Here is a 24,458-nt window from a genome sequence, read left to right as displayed (position 1 = left end):
ATATTATTATGTGTAGATTTTTTATTATTCAAATGGCCAACTTTAACTTCTGACTGAGGAAAGTTGCATGTGCTGTGCCAGTTTGTTATTTGACTGACAAATGGTTTTAATTTAAAACTTTAATAGATTCATATTTTTTCCCCTAATTATATAAGATAATAAAATTGTATTTTAAAAATTAGTAATTTTTTGTTCATATTTATTTATTCTAAATCTTTAGGAAATATTTTGTTAGAAAAAAAAAAGTGTTGTTATGATGACCATCTGACAAGCTAATCCAGAAAAACATATCACTAAAAGGGCAGTATTTAAGCCTCATAACTTTAAATAGAAAATCAGGTGAATAATGGCATTTGTCCACTTAATAGTAAAAAATAGCCAGTGCTTTCGCCTGTAAGTGCACCGGTTGTTCCTAGAAGTGAGACAGCTGTGGACGGGAATTGTTTCATTCATTTTCTTTTCAGCTTAGCCCCTTTATTAATCTGGGGTCGCCACAGCGGAATGAACCGCCAACTTATCCAGCATGTGTTTTACGCAGCGGATACCCTTCCAGCTGCAACTCATCACTGGGAAACACCCATACACACTCATGCACTACGGTCAATTTTTAGCATATACAATTCACCTGCACCGCATGTTTTTGAACTTGTGGGGGAAACCGGAGGAAACCCACGCCAACACGGGGAGAACATGCAAACTCCACACAGAAATACTAACTGACACAGTCAGAGCTCGAACCATCGCCAGACAGTAATTATTTATATTATTTAATAAATTACCCATTTAATTGTTTGATAATTATTGGCATTTTATTAACATTTACCCCTTATCCTAACCATCACAGTAATCAGTCATCAGTCATTATACCGAGTCTTATTCATGTTGTTAAATTACCCATTAAACTGCTTTTTATTAGCATATACCCCACCTAAACCCTTCACCTAACCATCACAGTAATGTAAAATCAGTCATTATACCGAGTCTTATTCGTGTTATTTGTTAAATTACCCATTAAATGGCATTTTATAAACATACACACCACCTAAACCCTTAACCTAACCATCACAGTAATGTAAAATCAGTCATTATACAGAGTCTTATTCATGTTATTTGTTAAATTACTCATTAAATGGCATTTTATTAACATATAGCCCACCATAATATAACAATCACAGTAATGTAAAATCAGTCATTATACAGTCTTGTTCATATTATTTGTTAAATGACCTATTAAACTACATTTTATTAACATATAGCCCACCTAAACCCTTAACCTAACCATCACAGTAATATAAAACAGTAATTATACCGAGTCTTATTCATATTATTCGTTAACTGACCAAATAAATAATATTTTTTAGCTACTCTTACCCCAACCCTCACCGTAATGTAAAATATTAATTATTGTTGTACAGTGTCACAAAAAATGATGCTTAATTGATGAAGGTGTCCGCAGCTGTATCCCTTCTAAGATTGTACGGCTCGTTCGCCACGGTGAAGTCTAGATGGGATACAGCTGCTGATACGCAGGCATCGTTTTGTAACACTGTACAGCAATACATAATATTTTTACATTACTGTGAGGGTAGACGTTAATAACATACAATTAATGGATAAATTAATAAATAATAAAAACAATTCTCGTTATCTGAAAACGTTTACTCTACATCAAAGTGCCTTTATGTTTTCGCTTCGATCTGCGGCTGTAACTGTTATCTCTTCTAACAACCAGTCGCATGCTGTGCTGTGATTGCTGCTAGAAGTAATGTACCCTCACGGTAATGCAAAAAAATATTAATTATTCTTGTACAGTGTCACAAAAATATGCTATATTGACGCGAGTATCCGCATCTGTATCCCATTTAGATTTTACCGCGCGCTCGCCTCCTGCTGGACTCAAGCAGAATTACAACAACATGAGGACGAGAATCACTTCCGAGTGCACAGGGCAGAAAACACACACAGTCCTGCAGACAGCGGCTTTTACAGACACACACACGCGTTTATAGTGTTGTGTTTGAGAGTTAAAGATGCTAACAATGTGGACGTGATCTACAGTGTGATGTTTGACTGGTGAAAGGTTGTTTTGACTGACGCTTGAGGAAACCCGCTTGAGGCCCGGTGAGTTCAGCTATAAACACGAATATAAACTATCATGTTACACGATTAAAGCACTGTATTCATATACAAACACTGCAGATTCGACTTACAGATGTGTACCGTGATTTTACTGCAGTTAACGAGGACTGTTGTGACCAGCTTGTCGTGAAATGTTCGTGTTTGGGTTGTAGTTCTTATTTAAACATTATTTTATTATAAAGTTTAATTATTATAGTTATGTATGTATGTGGGGAATTGATAGATTCTGCCCACATAAAAAAATACTATAGTAATTTATAATAAATAATATTTTTAATAAATAAACTTTTAATAAATAAAAGTTTATTATATTGTAGTGTTTATTTACAACTCTGTTAACCCTGCTGAAAAATCCGGCTTAAACCAGCCTAAGCTGGTTGGCTGGTTTAAGCTGGTCGACCAGCCTGGTTTTAAAGGGGTTTTGGCCATTTCTAGGCTGGTTTCTAGCCATTTCCAGCCTGGTCTTAGCTGGTCAGGCTGGAAAATGACCAGCTAAACCAGCTTGACCAGCCTGGTTTAAGCTGGGCATAGCTGGTTTTGGCTAGGCTGGTCAAGCTGGTTTTAGCTGGTCATCTCCCAGCCTGACCAGCTAAGACCAGGCTGGAAATGGCTGGAAACCAGCCTGGAAATGGCCAAAACCCCTCTAAAACCAGGCTGGTCGACCAGCTAAAACCAGCCAACCAGCCTAGGCTGGTTTAAGCTGAATTTTTCAGCAGGGAATGAACGCTCTAGCATACTTTACTATTGAGTATTAGATAAACTGTAACATTGTAGTGCACTTTAGTTTTTACTACAGTAAACTGTGGCGTATTGTAGTATAATATACCCTATAGCATTGGTTCTCAAACTATTTTCACCAAGTACCACCTCAGGAAAAAAAAATGTCTTTCCAAGTACCACCATTATCACCAGTATTAAAATAATTTAGCGAAGTTGGCCAAATTAAGCAGCTACAGCACTGCAAAATTCGAAAACCAGGCAGTGTCATATTCATTCAACGAAATTGTATTCCATACAAAATTTGAAGCCGATCAGTCGGTTATCATCACGTGACTCGCAGTGCAGCATTCTGAAAAGTTAAGATGTTTTCAACTGGGGACACCTGGAATACGCAAGCGCGTCGTGCTGCAGTTTTTACTCGTTTTACTAGCCTGTGGGTTCAATTCTGGCACTCAAGTGACCGAGATGTAACAAGAATATACGCTCATTTTTTAAAACAAAAGATTTTTAAAAAAAAAAAGATCGTTCAGACTTTATTTAGATTATAAATAAAACGGAAATTCATGATTTTTTCATATTTTTGTGCGGCCGGCTACCAATTGATCTATTGACTGGTGCCGGTATGTGGCCCATGGGTTGGGGACCACTGCTCCAGCATGCTCTGCAAGCACAACGCACCTCTTTCTATAGTTCTGCCCCAATTGAATTGATTTTTAGCAGCTGAAAACGCGATGCACTAAAGTAAACATTTGAAACACATCGCTTTGATCGTAAGCTTTAGAGAACAGCCAATGCTGATCACATTGGTGTTATCGTACGCATCTAATGATTAAAGTTGTATTCATTTTTTCTTTCGTTACTCAGTGATTCCTCCATGTACCACTAGAAGTAAGTTTGCGCACCACTAGTGGTACACGTACCACAGTTTGAGTACCACTGCGCTATAGTATTGGGTAGGTCATTTGTTTACTGTATATGAGCAATATCACACAAGTAGCAGTGTGATATGGCTGTATTTAGTCACTGGTAGGAGGCTTGCGTTGGCTTGAAGCCACAAGCTGACTACCTTAGGGTCCATAGCCATATTGCACTGCTACTCGTGTGACATTGCGTGACCCAGCCAGAGCCCAGACCTGAATCCTATTGAACATTTCTGGAGAGATCTGAAAATGCCTGTAAACTGTCGCTTCCCATTCAACCTGATAGAGCTTAAGAGGTACTGCAAAGAGGAACGGGCAAACATTCCCAAAGACAGGTGTGCAGAGATTGTGCATCATATTCAGAAAGACTTGAGGCTGTAATCACTGACAAACGTGCATCAACAGAGTATTAAGCAAAGCCTGTGAATACTGATGCACATGTGATTTTACAGCTTTTTATTTTTTAATAAATTTGCAACAATTTCAAAAGCTCTTTGTTCACATTGTCATTATGGGGGATTGTGTGTATAAGGTTGAGGAAATCAATTAATTTAATCCAGTCTGGAATAAGGCTGTAACATGAACAAATGTGGAAAATGTGAAGCGACATCAATACTTTCCGGATGCACTGTAAATATATATGAATGTAAATATATAGTAACTATGGTAAAACAAAAACTACAGTTTATGGATGCATGTATATATATATAAATGTATGTATGTATATATATATATATATATATATATATATATATATATATATATATATATATATATATATATATATATATTTATATATATATATATGTATGTATGTATGTATGTATGTATGTATGTATATATATATATATATATATATATATATATATATATATATATATATATATATATATATATATATATATATATATATATATATATATACATGCATACATACATACATAAACTGTAGTTTTTGTTTTACCATAGTTACTATAAAATCATCACAACAGATTAATTCAAGTACTTTACTATAGTGTGGTTCAAGAACTCTTCAAATACCACATCTCAGCAGTGTATATAGGTGTGAAAAACTGTAGTATAAGGAGAATACTTTGAATAACTGTCTGTTGAATTATTGGGAAATAATAAGGGTTGTGAGATGCTGTTAAAATATGCAATGTTGTTGAGCGTTTTGATTACGATATTTCGTAATACGATATTAGAAAACAGATTTTTAAATTAATTATGTTTTTGAGCCATTCATTTATTTAGTGATGTTGAAATAAACAGGTAAAAGATATTTTTCAGATCGAATTAATTCTAATTTAGACTAAAAACTGTCGAGGTGCAAACATTTGGTCTTTAAAACACTATGAGTGAGCGAAAACCTCTGATAGGCTGTTTTTCTCTCTACTTAATATGGTAATTTGTGACTTAATATGGTAAACGGTGAAGATTTACAGATCATCATCTTCAGCTTAACCTCGCGAAAACGAAAATGCTTGAAGTTTCTGCCAACCCAATTCTACACCATAACTTTTCAATCCAGATGGACAGGGCAACCATTACTGCATTCAAAACGGTGAAAAGCCTTGGAGTAACAATTGATGACCAACTAAACTTCTCTGACCACATCTCTAGAACTGCTCGATCTTGCAGATTCGCACTCTATAACATCAGAAAGATCCGACCCTTCTTATCTGAACATGCAGCTCAACTCCTTGTTCTATCTCTTGTTCTCTCCAGACTGGACTATTGCAACTCTCTACTAGCCGGGCTTCCAGCTAACTCTATCAAATCTCTTCAGCTGCTTCAGAACGCAGCAGCACGAGTGGTCTTTAATGAACCTAAAAGAGCACATGTCACTCCGCTGCTCATCCGTTTGCACTGGCTGCCAGTTGCTGCTCGCATCAAATTCAAAGCTCTGATGTTTGCTTACAAAGCGACTTCTGGCTTTGCTCCTTATCTGCTCTCACTTCTGCAGATGTATGTGTCCTCCAGAAACTTGCGTTCTGTGAATGAACGTCGCCTCGTGGTTCCATCCCAAAGAGGGAAGAAATCCCTTTCCCGAACTCTCGCATTCAATCTGCCCAGTTGGTGGAATGAACTCCATAACTGCATCAGAACGGCAGAGTCACTCGCTGTCTTCAAGAAACCACTAAAAACTCAACTATTTAGTCTCCACTTTCCTTCCTAATCTGCAATTGCCTCTCTGGCTCCACCACTAACTGTATTACAAAAAAAATAATAAATTACTAATGTTCTGCATCTTACACTTTACACACCTGAAACTTGCCTACAGCACTTATTCATTGTTGCTCTTATAGTTGTGTAAATTGCTTCCTTGTCCTCATTTGTAAGTCGCTTTGGATAAAAGCATCTGCTAAATGACCAAATGTAAATGATTTAGTTTGGTAAACTGATTAAAATGGCAAACTGTAATTTAATATGATAAACTGTGATTTAGTATGGTAAACATGATTTAATGTGGTAAACAGTGATGATTTAATATGGTAAATTGTGATTTAATATGGTAAACATGATTTAATGTGGTAAACAGTGATGATTTAATATGGTTAATTGTGATTTAATATGGTAAACATGATTTAATGTGGTAAACAGTGATGATTTAATATGGTAAATTGTGATTTAATATGGTAAACATGATTTAATGTGGTAAACAGTGATGATTTAATATGGTTAATTGTGATTTAATATGGTAAACATGATTTAATGTGGTAAACAGTGATGATTTAATATGGTAAATTGTGATTTAATATGGTAAACATGATTTAATGTGGTAAACAGTGATGATTTAATATGGTAAATTGTGATTTAATATGGTAAACATGATTTAATGTGGTAAACAGTGATGATTTAATATGGTTAATTGTGATTTAATATGGTAAACATGATTTAATGTGGTAAACAGTGATGATTTAATATGGTAAATTGTGATTTAATATGGTAAACATGATTTAATGTGGTAAACAGTGATGATTTAATATGGTAAATTGTGATTTAATATGGTAAACATGATTTAATGTGGTAAACAGTGATGATTTAATATGGTTAATTGTGATTTAATATGGTAAACATGATTTAATGTGGTAAACAGTGATGATTTAATATGGTAAATTGTGATTTAATATGGTAAACATGATTTAATGTGGTAAACAGTGATGATTTAATATGGTTAATTGTGATTTAATATGGTAAACATGATTTAATGTGGTAAACAGTGATGATTTAATATGGTTAATTGTGATTTAATATGGTAAACATGATTTAATGTGGTAAACAGTGATGATTTAATATGGTTAATTGTGATTTAATATGGTAAGCAGTGATTTATCATGATATATGGTTATTTAATATGGTAAACGATGATGATTTAGTTTGGTAAACTTATTTAATATGGTAAATTGTGATTTAATATGGTAAACGGTGATGATTTAGCACGGTAAATTGTGTTTTAGTATGGTAAACAGTGATTGATATGGTAAATAATGTTGATTTATATGGTAAATGATAATGATTTAATGGTAAATGATGATTTAATATGGTACATTGGGATTTAATAATATGGTAAACTGTGATTTAATATGGTAAAGGATGATTTTATTATGTAAATGGTGATTTGATATGGTAAATTGTGATGTAATATGGTAAACAGTGATGTAATATGGTAAACTGATTTAATATGGTAAACTGTGACTTTATATGGTAATCTGTGATTTAATATGGTAAACAGTGATTTATTATGGTAAACTGTGACTTAATATGGTAAACTGTGACTTAATATAGTAAACTGTGACTTAATATAGTAAACTGGGACTTAATATGGTAATCTGTGATTTAATATGGTAAACAGTAATGTAATATGGTAAACAGTAATGTAATATGGTAAACAGTAATGTAATATGGTAAACAGTGATTTAATATGGTAACTGTGATTTAATATGATAAACTGTGACTTAATGTGATAAACTGTGATGTAATATGGTAAACTATGATTTTAATATGGTAAACAGTGATGTAATATGGTAAACTGTGATTTAATATGGTGAAATGTGCTGTAATATGGTAAACTGTGATTTAATATGGTAAACAGTGATGTAATATGGTATACTGTGATTTTAATATGGTGAACTGTGTTTAATATAGTAAATCCTGATGTAATGTAGTAATCTGTGCTTGTGCTGTGGTGTTTCAGTCTCCTGTCAGTGATCATGGCTGATGATCCTCAGAGAAACTTCCGCTCGGCGTATTATGAGAAAGTGGGTTTCAGAGGAGTGGAGGAGAAGAAATCACTGGAGATCCTGCTGAAGGACAACCCTCTGGGTGAGACGCACCACTACTGACTTACAGCCACATCAGAACTCAAGACTAAATTGTTTGCCTTCCTGTAAAATTTTGTATTCATTTTCCAATATTTCCCAAATGATGTTGAACAGATTCAGGAATTCCAGTATTTCCTATAATGTTTTTTCTTCTGGAGAAAGTCTTATTTGTTTTATTTCTGCTAGAATAAAAGCAGTTTTTAATTGTTTTAGACCCATTTTAAGCTCAATATTATTAGCCCCCTTACGCAATATTAGTTTTGGATTGTCTCCAGAACAAACCACTGTTATACAATGACTTGCCTAATTACCCTAACTTTACGCTAATTACCCTAGTGAAGCCTTTAAATGTCACTTTAAGCTGAATACTAGTGTCTTTAAGAATATCTAGTCTTATATTATGTGCTGTCATCATGTTGCAACTGCTTCTGATATTATTAACATACTAGTAGCAGTGGATTTGTTGTTTCATCCTTGTTGTGGTTGATGTTTCAGATGTGGAGAAGCTGAGCACCTTCAGCCAGAGGTTTCCTCTGCCCTCCATGTACCGCATCCACGTGTGGAAAGTCTTGCTGGGTGAGAATGTTAATGAGCAGATCTGTTTCCAAATTGAATTGAAATCTTTATTGTCCACACATGTGGAAATTCCTTTTTGGCCAGGCAAACATCACAAACACAAACACAAAGCTTCCAGATTACCAACACACAACCCTGGACATACAGACCACTTCATGGTCATTCAGGCCCCGTTTACACCGCCAGTTAAATGTGACCCAATTCTGATATTTTGCTCATGTGTGACACAGATCGGATCTGTTCTATGAGTGTGTAAACACGAATAAAGCACATGCATTCAGATATTCAGAGATGGGTTTCAGGCCTCCTTCATATGTGGAAATAAATCAGATATAGATCAGATATGTGGCAATGCGACTCTCATGTAAACAGGCAGATCGGATTTATCAGATCAGCATTTCATTCTGCACATCATTAAACTTGTGACAATGTGCTGCATCTCCATGGTTTAATGACAGAAGGAAGAGCGTGTGTGGAGATGCCGACGCGGTAAACAACATCAGAGGAGGAAAGTGGTCAGTCGCCACAATTTGCTCCCACCAGACCTGAGATCTCTCTCGTACCCACACATTCCTCTGAGTGGTGGAGGACATCATAAAGCGTATAAACCATAAGCGCAAGCTGCGATGACGGCTCTTTCCCACCTCCGCCTCAAAATCATTTTAAAGTTGGGCCAACTTCGAGTTGTAACTTTTGCTTTTTGTCGCTATTAAAGAGCCCATATTATACATGAAATAGGGTCATATCTTGGTTGTAAGGGTCTCCAACAACAGTCTAACATGCATGCAAGGTCAAAAAACACTTTCGTGGTCTTATAATCTGCATTTATTTTTACCTAATTATCCCAGCGACTCCCGTATGAATCGTCCAGTGATTCAATTGTTCCCAAACCCCTCCTTAGTGCGAAGCTAATCTGCGCTGATTGGACCAATGACAGTCTGTTGCGATTGGTCGACTGCCTTCAGTCAGAGAGTTAAATGCCCAACAGCTAATCAGCAATATAAAAGGAATCACAGTTCATACACGCTCGATAGTGTAGGCGTGGAGTTTAGCTGCCAGTGGGTCAATATAAATACAGACAATGGACTTGAAAATTCAGACGACTGACTATTTTATTGAGCAAAAACTGTCGAGGAGATCACATAGCTTGTCTCACTCTGCTCTTTTCACAGACACAGACACACACACACACACACACACACACACACATTGCCCTCGTCCTTGCACACACACTACTCCTCCACGGAGCTCCATAAACAAAGCAGCACGCGTCACGTTTTTAACATGACTTTGCACGCGATAAGAGAATATAGCGAGTTAACCTGAGACAGTACAAGTAACAAATCACAACTAAATACATTTGCAAGCTCGAGTCAACTAGGCAACAACTTTAATCGCACGTACTTACACTTGAGAAATGGAGGAAGAAAAATCCATCCTGACGTCCATCAGTAAGTTACTCTTTACTGATCCTTCCTTTAACAAACGCTGATGAAGTATTCTTTGTAGCATGTAGTTTCCAGAAGTTTCCAACTGCTTATAATGCTGATGTTTCATCTTTGGGTAGAGACTCAATATAATATCCATCTGCAGTTTGACTTGAATTGACCGGCATGTTTGTGTGTGTGTTTGTGGGGGGGTGTGTGTGTCTGGGTTTCAGCGTCAGAGGGCGGGGCCTCAGGTTTGAAATCTCCCGGGTTTGCGCGTGCACGTGAATGACTTGGTTTCGTTCGTACGTCATGGCGAAACACCTAATGAATCGGTATTAAGGCGACTCGTTTGAAGCACTATGAGTCAACTCTTTTATAGATGAATCAACCGTTTTAAACACTGTACACTAACAGATTTAAGCCTTAGCTGGATACTTCACTTCACTTAGAGCTGTGTTACACACTACATGGAGGGGAATTTTTAAAAACCCATAATATGGGCTCTTTAACACACACACTGTGGGCTACACATAGAATATTCTCTCCAACAGCAGTGCGCACACAGGCAAAGGCTGCATCTTCAACCACACACACACACATCAGGGCCATACCATTACATAAACTGCGTGGGGGTAAATCTGGATTGAACCACTCTCTGCTTATACTACACTTTACATATTTCACAGAGCTAAAAACAAGACAATTTCTTCCATGGTGGCTAGTGTGGCACAGATGCTGGAACCCGCCTTCATGCATGCGCAACATCATAAATGGTATGGCAAGTGTAAACGCATGAATTGGATATGGGTCACAATTAAAACAACGTGTAAACAGACAGGCAAACAAGTCAGATACAGGCAACAAAGCGGAATTGGGCATCAAGACCTGACAGTGTAAACGGGTTCTTATTCAATACGGTAAAAGCAGACGATATAAAATTTTAAATGATTTCTTCAAAAATATTTGTTTTTGCTGTGGGTACTCTGTCTACCAAAAGGAAGCTCTTCAAATTCCTAATAAAGAGGATGAGTTGAGTCCTGAACTATCTCCGAGGCTTTCCGTCTGGTCTGGTTTATGTACAGTTCCACAAGCTGCTTCTGGGGGTCCATTAAGATCTTACTAGGCGTGTTAACAATCTTTGCAAGTTTATACTTGCTTCTGGCTCCAAGATTTTAATACCAGCAAGAAATATTGGAGGAGATAATACTTTGAACCAGACTGGTAGAAATCTTCCTCATAATACTGTAGGGTCCACCCAGTTGGTCCAATGACGGTATCCACTGGTGGATGAAGGTTCACTGCATGTTCGGTCTTTCCAGTGCACAATGTTGATTTATATTAAACTTAGCTCATATCTGACTCCAATTTTAATATGAGGTGGTTTAGAATATTAATATATTTATCCTTGTTTTATCTGACTCCAATCATAAAACATTAAGAAGATTATATCAACATGTAATTTAGATAAATGTTTGAACCGTTTGTCTTCACTAGTAACTATCACATCCGTTCATTCGGGTGCTCATGTCGCTCAGAGAAATCGCCTCGGCCGAAGGCGTCCCTCACGGTCACACTCCGGTCAGTCTTGAATATTAAACAGAGGTAATTGACTAATACTTTAGATGGCCACTACCAGCTCGCTCGTTCTAAAATACTTTAGTTAGTCCCGCTTAGGTGTACACCCTTGAGTTAAGACAATATCATTTCTAATTAGAGGTTAGGGCATTAATATAAATGTACCCGACTACTGGACTCTATAGTAACTTTGGTTTTCACCAAGCCCATGGTTTCCCATATGAACTTAATTCAAAATAATATTACCTTCAAACAAAGGTCGGGTACCCAATCTAGGTTAGTCGTGCAACACCTTGTTGACCTAGACGGAAGATAACGCCCTTTCCACCTAAGTACACTTTAATCAATATCAAGAGTCAGTCGGATCCCTAAAACACAATTAGTGTGCCCAATGCTCCATCTCAACTGGATTCTAGTCCGTCTACTGACCTGACGCAAGACGTGCGGAAACAAGGATACAGCATAATCTACTAGAACTAATAATTACAGAGTGAGCAAAATATGGTCAAACATTACAATTTATTAGTCAGGTAAATGTATTATGCCAATTCAATCAGTCAATTCATAAATGATCAATACAAAACACCAAATTATCAAAGATAAATCCAAGATGAAAGATGCATACCTGACTACAAATTTTACATAACTAGGAGCAGGCTCCATGTTACGGGCTGATCTGGGTAGGCAGAATCGCCCTGAGTCTTTCTCAAACCTTACCTTAATTAATCCAAGAATTCCCTCAAGGAAGGGGGTGTGTGCATAACATAAGGTATTTGCATTTAGTGCTGCCTGTGGAAAAGTCACACCCTTCACAGTGGTTCAAAAGATGCCTGAAGTTATATATTTATTGTTTTGATTATGTCTATTTCTGAGAGAATGAGACCATTGTACCAGTCACACTGACACATTTCAAATGATATCAAACATGATAGATAAAGTCACTTTGGTTAATCTAGAACATTCAAACATTGAAATGACCATATGTGTGAGATGGGGTGGATGAAGCCGAGTTTCAGCAGACTCAGATGCAAATGCAGCAGGAACTGGTTTTTCCCGCATTCCCACCTGCTGGTTTGTGGAGTCAACAGTCTGTTTTTAGCTCATGTTTTGAATTGTCAATGATATCAAAATATTTGTAATATTTCAATTCTTACAATACCTTTACTAACACTAAAACGATTTAATTTCTTTAAGAGAAAGAGTCTCTGTGTTGCCTTCTTATAGATCAGGGGTGTCCAAACTCAGTTCTGGAGGGCCGGTGTCCTGCTGAGTTTAGCTCCAACTTTCTTCAACACACCTGCCAGAAAGTTTCTAGTATATCTAGTTAGAGCTTGAATAGCTTGTTCAGGTGTGTTTGATTAGGGTGAGAGCTAAACTCTCCAGGACACCGGCCCTCCAGGACAGAGTTTGGACACCCCTGTTATAAATATAGTCTGCATGTTTACCAACATTTAAACTATTTAAAATGATCCCCAAGTACTTAAAACTGTTTACAATCTCCACATGTTGACCCTCAATAGTAACTGGATGATGATGTATAGGCTGCCCTTCCCTATTAATAATTAGTTCATTCGTTTTCAAAGCATTCATTGACAAAGCACTCTCCTCGCACCATGTCAACTCGCAACATGTTTGACCATAAGTCCAACCACGGCCATGTCATCAGCATATTTGAGTAGGGTATTATTGCTTTCAGAAATCTGCATTTCACTTATATACAGTTGAAGTCAGATATATTAGCCCCCCTTGTTTATTTTATTCACCCAATTTCTGTTTAACGGAGAGCAGATTTCTTCAACACATTTCATAATAGTTTTAATAACTCATCTCTAATAACTGATTTATTTTCTCTTTGTCATGATGACAGTAAATAATATTAGACTAGATATTCTTCAAGACACTTCTATACAGCTTAAAGTGACATTTAAAGGCTTAACTAGGTTAACTAGGCAGGTTAGGGTAATTGGGCAAGTTATTGTGTAATGATGGTTTGTTCTGTAACCTATCAAAGAAAAAAATGCTTAAAGGGGCTAATAATATTGACCTTAAAATGGTGTTTAAAAAATTAAAAACTGCTTTTATTCTAGCCCAAATAAAACAAATAAGACTTTCTCCAGAAGAACAAATATTATCAGACATACTGTGAACATTTCCGTGCTCTGTCAAATCTCATTTGGGAAATATTAAAAAAAGAAAAGGAAAAAAAATTCAAAGGGGGGCGAATAATCCTGACTTCAACTGTATATATTTAGCGATAGGCTATTTTTTAAATAATTTCAATGTTTGTATTAAAATCTGCTGCTATATTTGCACATGGCTGTATGAAATTATGGATAGACCCACTGTAGCAGGGTGATGACGTACGGACTTGATGTAGTCTGTTTTTAAAAGACACGGGATGGTCATCAGGGTGTTTGTGCAGCATTGCCTCCTTTCAGATAATATTAATAGGTCATTTTTATTTTAAGAGACTATAACTTATTAAACTGTGCAAATTGAACAGCTGTATTAATGCCTCCCTCACTTGAATTGATTCGCGGTATAACTTCAGGAAGTGGAAGTATTAGGGTTTTAACAATATTAAAACTTTCTTTCCAGTAAAGTGTGCAGTAAAGCAACCTAATGCTTGCATGTGATGTCAAAACAAAGGTTGTTTCATTTAAAACATTCTAACCAAAAATAAATGTATAGCCTATAACCGGCCCTTATATGAGAATTATCTCGTCTTAATGAGAAAAATATGTGTTAACAAAATCTATTTATAACAAAAAAGAAACTTTTATAACATTTTTAAGTGGAAAAAATAATAGGCTAGCAGGTCAGCATTGCCACCGTAAATAAGTCGGCCTTTTACAATCAGCACAACAACATTTCACATCTGCAACTATAAGAGTGTGTGTTTGTTTTTGTAAGTGTGTTAGTGTGTTTTTTTAAGAGATTTTATTGTGTTTGTGAGTGTTCTAGTGTTGGTGGTTTACAAGGACCGAAATGTGTATATGACATGGGTATGACTTGCAGGCATTGCAATATTGGCCGGTATATAAGTGTGTGTTTGTGTGTTCTCAGGGATTCTGCCTCCTCACAGTGACTCTCATGCTCTGGTGCGTCAGTATCGTGTGGATCAGTTTGAGGACGTGAGCTGCGCTCTGACCGTCATGCGCTTCATCCACGCCTCCACACCGCAGACAGAGATCTACCTGCGCATGTTCCAGCTGGAGAACCACACGCTGCCCCGCAGGACCGAGCTGCGGCCGCCCGTGAGCACTTCAGCTATATCACATCTGCTTGATTTGTGCTTTAGGGGGTGTGGGTAACGAGATGCTTCCCCCAGTCTCAGTGTGTTTGATGCTTTTAATTCTCCAGGATGCGGAGGATGAAAACTTCCTGGCGATCGCTCGAGCGATGGAGGAGATCGTGGATGACCCGGTGGACTGTTTCTGGCTCGTCAGATGCTTCATCAACCAGTTCAAGCACAAGTTTGGAGACTCCATCCCTCACCTGGTACATGCTCACCTGTACATTCTCTCATTGTGTTTGTTTGTTTATTAATGATTTGTGATATTTATTACCAAATGCTTTTTGTGATAATAAAATTAAGAATAAATAGTTAAATAGTTACTTATTCATGTAAACTCATCCAGTACCATGCAGAACAGGTTGTATTACTTTTTTACAGATACAGAATTCAACAAAAATCACATTAAATGTCCCCCAAAACTGGTTGATTGTTGTTTGTGAATATCTTTCAGCCGAAGAGTCTGGAGCACTTCCTGTCTCAGGAGGATGTGTGTCTGCTGTCTCACCTGAAGGCGTCTGGAGCTCTGGCTTTACTACCGTACTCACTGTGGTTCAGACGCTGCTTCGCCGGCTGCTTACCAGAGTCCAGCCTACAAAGGTCACAACCTGCTCACTAACTATACAACTCACTAAATAGACAACTAACCTGCTCACTAACTAGCGCACTAACTTACTAGTCAATCTACTAACTTACTAACCGACTCACTAACTTAATAACTCAATAACTAGTCAACTTACCATACAAGTCACTAGCCAACTTACTAACTAGTCAGCTTACTACCACACTAACTAAATCACTAGCTCACTAACCAACCAACTCACTACACTAACTAGCCAGTTCACTTACTCGATAACTAGTCAACTTACTAACTAACTCACAAACCAACATACTAGCCAACTCAATAACTAGTCAGCTTACTAGTCAACTTACTAACTCACTAACTGAATCACAAACTTGTTAACCAACCAACTCACTACACTAACTAGCCAGCTCACTAACTAATTAACTAGTCAACTTACTAACTCATTATCTAAATCAGTAGTCAACTTACTTAACTAACTGTCTAACCTACTCACTAGCCAACTCTCTAACTAATCAACCTACTAACTACTCAACTTACTAACAATAATCATTAACTGACTAACTAACCAACTCACTACACTAACTAGCCAACTCACTAACTCATTAACTAGTCAACTTACTAACTCACTAACTACATAACTAACTTGGTAACTAGTCAACTCACTAGCCACTCAGTAAAAAGTCAACTTCAAATAGCTTCGCCGGCTGTTTACCAGAGTCCAGCCTACAGAGTTTACAACATGCTCGCTAACTAAACAAGCACAAGCCAACTCACTAAATGGACAACTAACCTACTCACTAACTAGCCAACTCACTAGTCAACCTACTACTCACTAACCAACTCACTAACTCGATAACTAGTTAGCGTACTAACTCACTAGCCAACTTACTAACTAGTCCTCTCACAAACTAGTCAACTTACTAACTAGATAACTAACTCACTAACCAACCAACTCACTACACCAGGGGTCACCAACCTTTATGAAACTGAGAGCTACTTCTTTAGTATCGATTAATGTGGAGGGCTACCAGTTTGATAAACACTTCTCAAATAACAAATTTGCTCAATTTACTTTTAATTATGCTTTATGTTTTTGGAAATAATTAATGATATTCATCCATGTGAAGACACTGATCATGTTAATGATTCTCATAAAAGTTATCAATGATGATTTAACAGGTTATAAAATACCCTGTATTTAATGTATCAATGTGCAACACTTTATTTTTATATATCTCTGCAAATATTTACATTTTTAAATGATTACTTCTATATTAGATGAAGCTTACTGGTAAGTGGCGCTATAGTGAGCTATTTTTAGAACAGGCCTGCGGGCAACACATGTGATCCTCACGGGCTACCTGGTGCCCGTGGGCACCATGTTGGTGACCCCTGCACTACACTAACTAGCCAGCTCTCTAACTCATTAACTAGTCAACTTACTAACTAAATAACCAACTCACTAGCCAACTCACTAACTAATCAACTTACTAACTAGCCAACTCCCTATATTAACTAGCCAACTGACTAACTCACTAGCCAGCCAACTCACTAAACTAACTACCCAACTCACTAATTTACTGATTAGTCCCCTTGCAAACTCACTGACTCCCTAATTAGCCAACTAACTAACCAACAAACTCAGTACACCACTAACAATCACTACAATCACTAACTAGCCATCTTATTAACTCACTAACTAAATCAGTAACTCACTAACTAGCCAACTGACCAACTCACTAGCTAGCCAACTCACTAACTAGTCAACTTACTAACGCTATACTAACTAGCCAACTCACTAACCTACTAATTAGTCACTTTACTAACTCAATAACTCCCTAACTAGCCAACTTACTAGTTTGCCAACTCACCACACTAACTAGTCAACTTACTAACTTACTAAATCATTTACTCACTACAATAACCCACTTAACTAGCCAACTTACCATTTAGCCATCTTATTACCTCACTAAATCAGTAACTCACTAACTAGCCAACTCACTACACTAACTAGCCAACTAACTCACTAGCTAGCCAATTCACTACACTAACTAGAAAACTCACTAACTAATCAACTTACTAACTCTGTACACTCACTAACTCACTAACTAAATCAGTAACTCACTAACTAGCCAACTGACCAACTCACTAGCTAGCCAACTCACTAACTAGTCAACTTACTAACTCGCTATACTAACTAGCCAACTCACTAACTTACTAATTAGTCACCTTACTAACTCCCTAACTTGCCAACTTACTAGCTAGCCAACTCACAAACTTACTCTAATAAGTGACTTTACTAACTAACTCCCTGACTAGCCAGCTCACTACACTAACTAGCCAGTTCACTTACTTACTAATTAGTCACCTTACTACCTCCCTAACTAGTCAACTTACTAGCTAGCCAACTCACTACTCTAAGTAGCCAACTCACTAACTTACTCTAATAAGTGACTTTACTAACTAACTCTCTGACTAGCCAACTCACTAACTAGTCAACATACTAATATTGCAGTTGTTTTACTGTGCTGCTCTGTGATTGGCTTATTGTTTTACTGTGCTGCTCTGTGATTGGCTGGTTGTTTGACTGTGCTGCTCTGTGGTTGGCTGGTTGTTTGACTACGCTGCTCTGTGATCGGCTGGTTGTTTGACTGTGCTGCTCTCTGATTGGCCACAGGGTGTGGGATAAAGTCATCAGCGGCTCCTGTAAGATCCTGGTGTTTGTAGCTGTGGAGATTCTGCTCAGCCATAAGATCGTGATAATGGGAATGAACCAGCCGGACGCAATTTACCACTTCCTGTCTAACGTGAGTGCACAAACAACCCGTAAGATCCATACACTGATTTATCATCAGCAGAAGTGCTTAGGTTTACAGGTCCCATCAAATTCACATAGATTTAGTTTTTTAGATGTTATTTTCAGTCTGTTAGTCTTAAGGATATGTATAATCTAGTGTGCTCCAAAACAATGACAAATTTGCGTTTAGAAGATATAAAACTGATTTAAACATGTAAAGCTTGTAGTTTGTCAATTTCGCCTAAATGGATCAACAGTTTTTTTTTTTCACGTCACCTCATAATCCAGTATCTCATCAAATCTTCGGACCAATCAAATGCTCTCTAGTGTCTGACATGCCCCTCCCCCTTCTTCTCATTGGCTGTTTATTTGATGCGCTTGAGCTCAACCACTCTCACTGACAGAGCTGTGAGAAAAACTCAACCATATTGGTTAATTTTTTGGAAAGGGGAGGAGCTACTTTATGCCCCGCCCTCTCTTCATGTCTCAGTTGAGATTACGTCAAACATCAAATTAAAAATGCACATTTCAAAGCACTTCACAGGACCTTTAAATAAATGTTTGAGGTTTAATATAGCGTAATTAACACTGCTAATTAATCTGAAACCATGTTACTCTTTCCTCAAGATGTACATATTTTTTGTCGTGTCATCGTGTACGTTTTTTTTACAAAAAATAAATAAATATACATACATATATATATATATATATATATATATATATATATATATATATATATATATATATATATATATATATATATATATATATATATATACACGTCACTTTAGAGCCAGTGTTTGAATGACTCTCTAGCGTAATGTCTAAAGTGATGACAAAACAGCTGATTTTGCTTATACTTTAAGATTATAAGGCTGAACAGCATGAAATGCCATTAGTCTACAGAGATATCTCCCGACATTATTACAGTCCACAGTATTTCTCTGTTGCAAGACTGCTGTTGTGTTTGCGATAAGGAAAAACGCTAAACACATGTGGACACTGCTGCTTTCTTTTTTGCCAACACACATTCCTGATATGCGAGCATATCAGTATAAATACAGCACTACAACATACAAAAGAGAGAGATCGACTTAGAATATCACTTACCAGCATACCTGCCAACATGCCTCTGAAAATCTGAGAGACCGGGGGGAGGGAGTGTTCGAAGGTGAGGTCGCTGAATTACAGTGTTGAGAACTGGGATAGGATGCAGCAGGTTTTGGGCGGCCGCTGTTATCGGGTACTGTACCAAAGTTGACAACCCGGTGGTGTTTGCAGACTGTACCAAACAGGAAATTTCATATATATGGGTGGAATTACAGGACTTTCCCAGAAAGAATAAAAAACGGCATGGTTGCAGGAGATTGGTCTGAAATACGGGATACTCATATGAAAAACGTGAGTGTTGGCAGGTATGCTTACCAGTTTAATAATGATTTGATCTGCTGTAGTTAGAAATCAGACTGTTAAAATCTTCTAAGTGTAAAGCCGCCTTTCCACTGCACACGACATTTGGACACGACTGTCGGAATACGCCCCCTTCTGGCAGCTGCACAGTATTTTCAGTGTTGTCGTGCACGATGGGTGAGAAGCTGATTTCACGGTGTCCGAAAAAGGGAGTGCAAAAGCAATAGCCTTTATTCTCTGTGCGTTTACATGAATGAATAAATACTAGAAACTCATAGGCCGCTAAAATATTGGAGGGAATGTGGAGGCAACATTAAAAATAAATATTTTTATTACTTTTTTACTTACATTTATGAATAGAAGTTTTTTTTTTTTTAATACAGACTTTTTATAATTCAAAAAAATAACCAAATAAACTTCTATTTTTCATCTCGCGCGCACGGATCTGCTTGGAAAACACTGGAATACATCATATCCGGTCGGCAGGTCGCATACGGTTTAGTCGCAAGAGTTCAAATATTTCAACGGATCCACAGCTCAATTCGGATCCAAATTTCCACCTACGGAGATGATCGGAACTCAACGCAGCTCCCGGACTGCTCTCCATTGAAAATGAATGACTTCCGGTCTGACGCTTGTTGTTTGTCGTGTGCAGTGAAAAGCAGGCGTAAAAGCTTATTATGCAGTTCTGTCGCCATCTTGTGGATTGAAAACGTCGACTGTCTTTGGTCTACTACACTATGGCCAGCTAATGGCCATCGGCGATCTCTCTTAGAAATGAAAAATATTTTAAAATAGGCACTATTCCTACAAATAAACTGCATAGTTGCAATCTAAACAACTGCATTCTCCACTAAAAAAGCCTCAAAAGTGCATTATGTTGTCTAACAGCTGTAATATTTGTCAAACTGTAGCGTCTCTCTGCGTGTTGCTGGCTGTATGTGGGCGGAGGACTTTGTGTGATGTTACTGGCAAAATATTGCACGCCTATCAGCCAATCAGATTCAAGAACCAGACAGAACTGTTGTGAGTGTGTATATATATATATATATATATATATATATATATATATATATATATATATATATATATATATATATTGGGGGATTTATTTATTTAAAAAACATAAGTAGAGTTGGTGCTCTCCTTGTGTTTTTTTTATATATAAAAATAAGAAAAACATTTCAAAATCACACAACAACCATAGACTGTAAAAGACATGAATGTAGTATCCGTGACGTCACTCATAGGTTTATGAAGAACGCAAAAGAAGATACCAGTAGGCGTGGCCAACCGTCACCATTTTGTTCTTGCATCATCACACATCCGGGGAATACCAAACAAGGGCAAAGAGGCGGAGCTAAAGATGCCTGCAAAAGGCAACTGACTGTAAAGCCACATGAAACAACACAAATGAAAATGCAGAGTTCAGCTAATCAGCCAGAATCAGCTGAGGTGAAGTGACGGCGACCAGTGAGACCTAGCTGTCAATCAAGTGGCCACGCCTTTAATTATGCAAACTTAATATAACCTAATATAAAGGAAACAGACGAGTTATAAAAAAAATCACCCCCCCTCACAGGAGTCATGAAGAGTAATATTAGCTATATGAACCAAAATCGTTCTTTGTATCAAAGTAGTATCTTTTTTAAGGCTGTAAATTTCGATGAACTGCAGTTTCAGTTAATCCGTATTGGCTTCTAAGGGAGAGCGGGAGGTTACAGCTTGGCAACGACAAGTTAAACTATGATGAGAAATAAAAGGTAAAACAAATCAATTAAATTGGCATCTATAAAAGCTTTAAGTTAAAGTAAATATAAGTTATTCAGTTGAACAACACTTCGGCTTAAGTCCATCACAAAGTATTTCATTAATTTCATCGATTCATTACTTTTATGTAGGGTTTTTATTATTATTGTGGAACAAGAATCTGATATTTTAATTTATAATAATAATAATAATTTTTAGCCACAGCCATATTGCCCTGCAGGCCAGGAGCGGTTACTCACTGAAGCTGAGCAGGGCTGAGCCTGGTCAGTAACTGGATGGGAGACTACATGGGAAAACAAGGTTGCTATTGCCAGAGGTGTTAGAGAGGCCAGCAGAGGGCGCTCAACCTGTGGTCTGTGTGAGACATAACACCCCAGTAAAGTGAAGGGGACACCATACTATCAGCAAGAGGTCCTGACTCTCTGTGCTCATTAATAATCCCATGGCACTTCTGGTAAAGAGTAGGGGTGTAACCCCGGTGTCCTGGCCAAAGTCCCTCAATCAGCTCTTACCCATCATCCTCTCAATCATTCCCATTGGCTCAATCACTGTCTCTCCACTGCCCCTGCAGCTGGTGTGTGGTGAAGCACTGGTGCTGTAGTCCTGTGCCTGCTGTTGCATCATCCAAGTGGAGCTGCACACTGGTGGTCGTGTGATTGTGAATCAACCCTCGTGATTGTGAAGGGTGTATGGCCATACATGATAAATGCACTATATGAACACACAGATCACATGATTATTTTATTATACTAAAACATCACTAGTTATGTGTGAAAAATTAAATGAATAGAAATCAGACTAACTTTTTGATCCTACGCACACACACACACACACACACACACACATACACATACACAAACACACAATCTGCTGTTTGTGAGCGCAGACATAAAGATTTCCGTCTGTCCACAGATGCCGCAGGAAAACACGGACGCCATCGTCACCAAAGCCATCGATCTGTGGCACAAATACTGCGGGACGCCCATGCACTCTGTCTGAACAACTGTGTGTGTTAGAGAGTGTGACAGTGTGTGTTTATGAGTGTTGGAGTATGCATGCGTGTGTGTGTTTGTTTGAGAATGTGTTTGAATTTGTGAGTGTGTGTTATTGTATTAGTGTGTGTGTGTGTTTGTTTGGTTGATTGAAGTGTGTGAGTTTGAGTGCTTGTGTTTGTGTGTTTGTGTGTGTGTGTGTGTGTGTGTGTGTGTGTGTGTGTTTGTTTGAGAATGTGTATGAATATGTGAGTGTGTGAGATTGTTTTAGTGTGTGTGTGTTTGTTTGAGAATGTGTTTGAATAGGTGAGTGTTTGTGAGTGTGTGTGATTGTTTTAGTGTGTGTGTGTTTGTGTGTTTGTTTGAGTTTGATTGGAGTGTGTTAGTTTGAGTGTTAGAGTGTGTGTGTGTTTGTGTGTGTGTGTTTGTTTGATAATGTGTTTGAATATGTGAGTGTTTTTGTGTGTGATTGTTTGTGTGTGTGTTTGTGTGTGAGTTTGAGTGTTAGAGTGTGTGTTTGTTTCTGAGTGTGTTTGTGTCTGAGTGTGTGTGTGTGTGTGTGTGTGTGTTTGTTTGAGAGTGTTTAGGTGTTTTTTGTGTTTGTGAGTGTGTTATGAGTGATTCAATGTGTGTGTGTGTGTGTGTGTGTGTGTGTGTGTGTGTGTGTGTGTGTGTGTGTTTCTACGTGTTTGTGAGTGTGTAAGTGTTTGAGTGATTCAGTGTGAGTGTGTGTGTGTGTTTGTTAGTATGTGTGTGTGTTTGCTTTTATGTGTTTGTGAGTGTGTTAGAGTGTTTATGAATGATTTAGTGTGTGTGTGTGTGTATACTGGTTTTGGTGGTTTACAAGGACAGAAGTGTGTATATAATAGGTATTACAACATTGAGATGGTTTATGAGGACATGCCTTATGTCCTCGTAATTCAAAACTGGTTAAAAACACAATAACAGTATTCATGTTCGCATTTTCACCGTATAAAACAGATTATACCTATGGAGAGTCCCCACCAAAACCAGTGTGCGTGTGTTTAAATGAACACATGAGGCAAATTGTGTATTATTTATATGTAAAAAGTGCTTCAAAATCCCCATTTGAAGATAAATAAACCCAATGACAGCAGCCTGCCGGTCTGGAAAGAACGAGTGTAAATCAATCAATCAATCAATCAATAATGACAGAGATGCATATAAATCTGTCAGTAAGGTGAAGTTCTCCTTTAATGCCCTGCCAACGAGTATCAAAGATAAAGATATGAAGACTTACAGCAGGCTTTCATTGTTAACACTAACATGACCCGTACTCCTGAATGCTTTCAGAATGAGTCACACTAGTTAATGCACTGTAAACTAATATCAACAAAGCTGACCTCAGTGTGTTTATATTAAAAATGAATAGTTATAGGGTGCCTCACAGCAAGAAGGTCGCTGGTTTGAGTCTCAGCTGGGTCAGTTGGCTATTTTTATATAAATATATATAAATAAACACTTCAATGCTCATGTTTACAAGTGACCCTGGAGCACAAAACCAGTCATGAAGATCAAAATATTGAGAAAATCGCCTTTTTGCTCTCAGCAGTGCATATTACTAATAAAGAAGTGATTTTTTATATATTTACGGTAGTAAATGCACAAAACATCTTTATGAAACATGATCTTTGCTTTGCTCTCTTTTTATCCTGATGATCCCTCGGTTCCAGCTCGCATCTCAGCCTGCCTGTTGGATATTTCACACTGGATGACAGATCATCATCTTCAGCTTAACCTCACGAAAACGGAAATGCTTGTAGTTTCTGCCAACTCGACTCTACACCATAACTTTTCAATCCAGATGGACGGGGCAACCATTACTGCATCCAAAATGGTGAAAAGCCTTGGAGTAACGATTGATGACCAACTAAACTTCTCTGACCACATTTCTAGAACTGC

At 37.5% G+C, this 24,458-nt stretch overlaps 2 protein-coding genes across 10 annotated transcripts in view; one reads left to right on the top strand and one right to left on the bottom strand.

Moving 5' to 3' along the window:
• Window positions 1-24,458, bottom strand: part of pycr3 (pyrroline-5-carboxylate reductase 3) — a 540,655-nt gene that overhangs the window by 218,661 nt on the left and 297,536 nt on the right. The gene's annotated exons all lie outside the window — the stretch shown is intronic.
• Window positions 1,932-24,140, top strand: tbc1d7 (TBC1 domain family, member 7). Of its 9 annotated transcripts, none has more exons than XR_015517509.1 (9): window positions 1,932-2,121; window positions 7,978-8,105; window positions 8,600-8,680; window positions 14,752-14,942; window positions 15,049-15,186; window positions 15,435-15,580; window positions 18,244-18,373; window positions 22,456-22,755; window positions 23,550-23,652. XR_015517509.1 is itself a non-coding variant. In XM_087296475.2 (9 exons), exons 3-9 carry the CDS (start codon window positions 7,994-7,996, stop codon window positions 22,540-22,542), a joined length of 885 nt encoding a protein of 294 aa, XP_087152601.1. In that variant the 5' UTR covers window positions 6,933-7,107; window positions 7,516-7,894; window positions 7,949-7,993; the 3' UTR covers window positions 22,543-23,652. The 9 variants fall into 9 exon arrangements, 4 of the variants coding, with proteins under 4 accessions (NP_957071.2, XP_087152599.1, XP_087152600.1 ...); XR_015517508.1 differs by having other exon boundaries at window positions 23,282-23,652; XR_015517507.1 differs by having other exon boundaries at window positions 23,143-23,652.

Source organism: Danio rerio, chromosome 20 (genome assembly GCF_052040795.2).
Source record: "Danio rerio strain M-AB ecotype USA chromosome 20, GRCz13ab, whole genome shotgun sequence".
In the NCBI taxonomy this organism is placed as follows: Eukaryota; Metazoa; Chordata; class Actinopteri; order Cypriniformes; family Danionidae; genus Danio; species Danio rerio.
This window is presented reverse-complemented; position numbering and strand designations above follow the sequence as displayed.

Coding starts and splice junctions, on each gene's coding strand:
- tbc1d7 (NM_200777.3), top strand. CDS start 7,994: ATGGCTGATGATCCTCAGAGAAACTTCCGCTCGGCGTATTATGAGAAA. Junction 15,581..18,243: donor CCAGAGTCCAGCCTACAAAG/GTCACAACCTGC, acceptor GATTGGCCACAG/GGTGTGGGATAAAGTCATCA. Junction 18,374..22,455: donor TTTACCACTTCCTGTCTAAC/GTGAGTGCACAA, acceptor GTCTGTCCACAG/ATGCCGCAGGAAAACACGGA.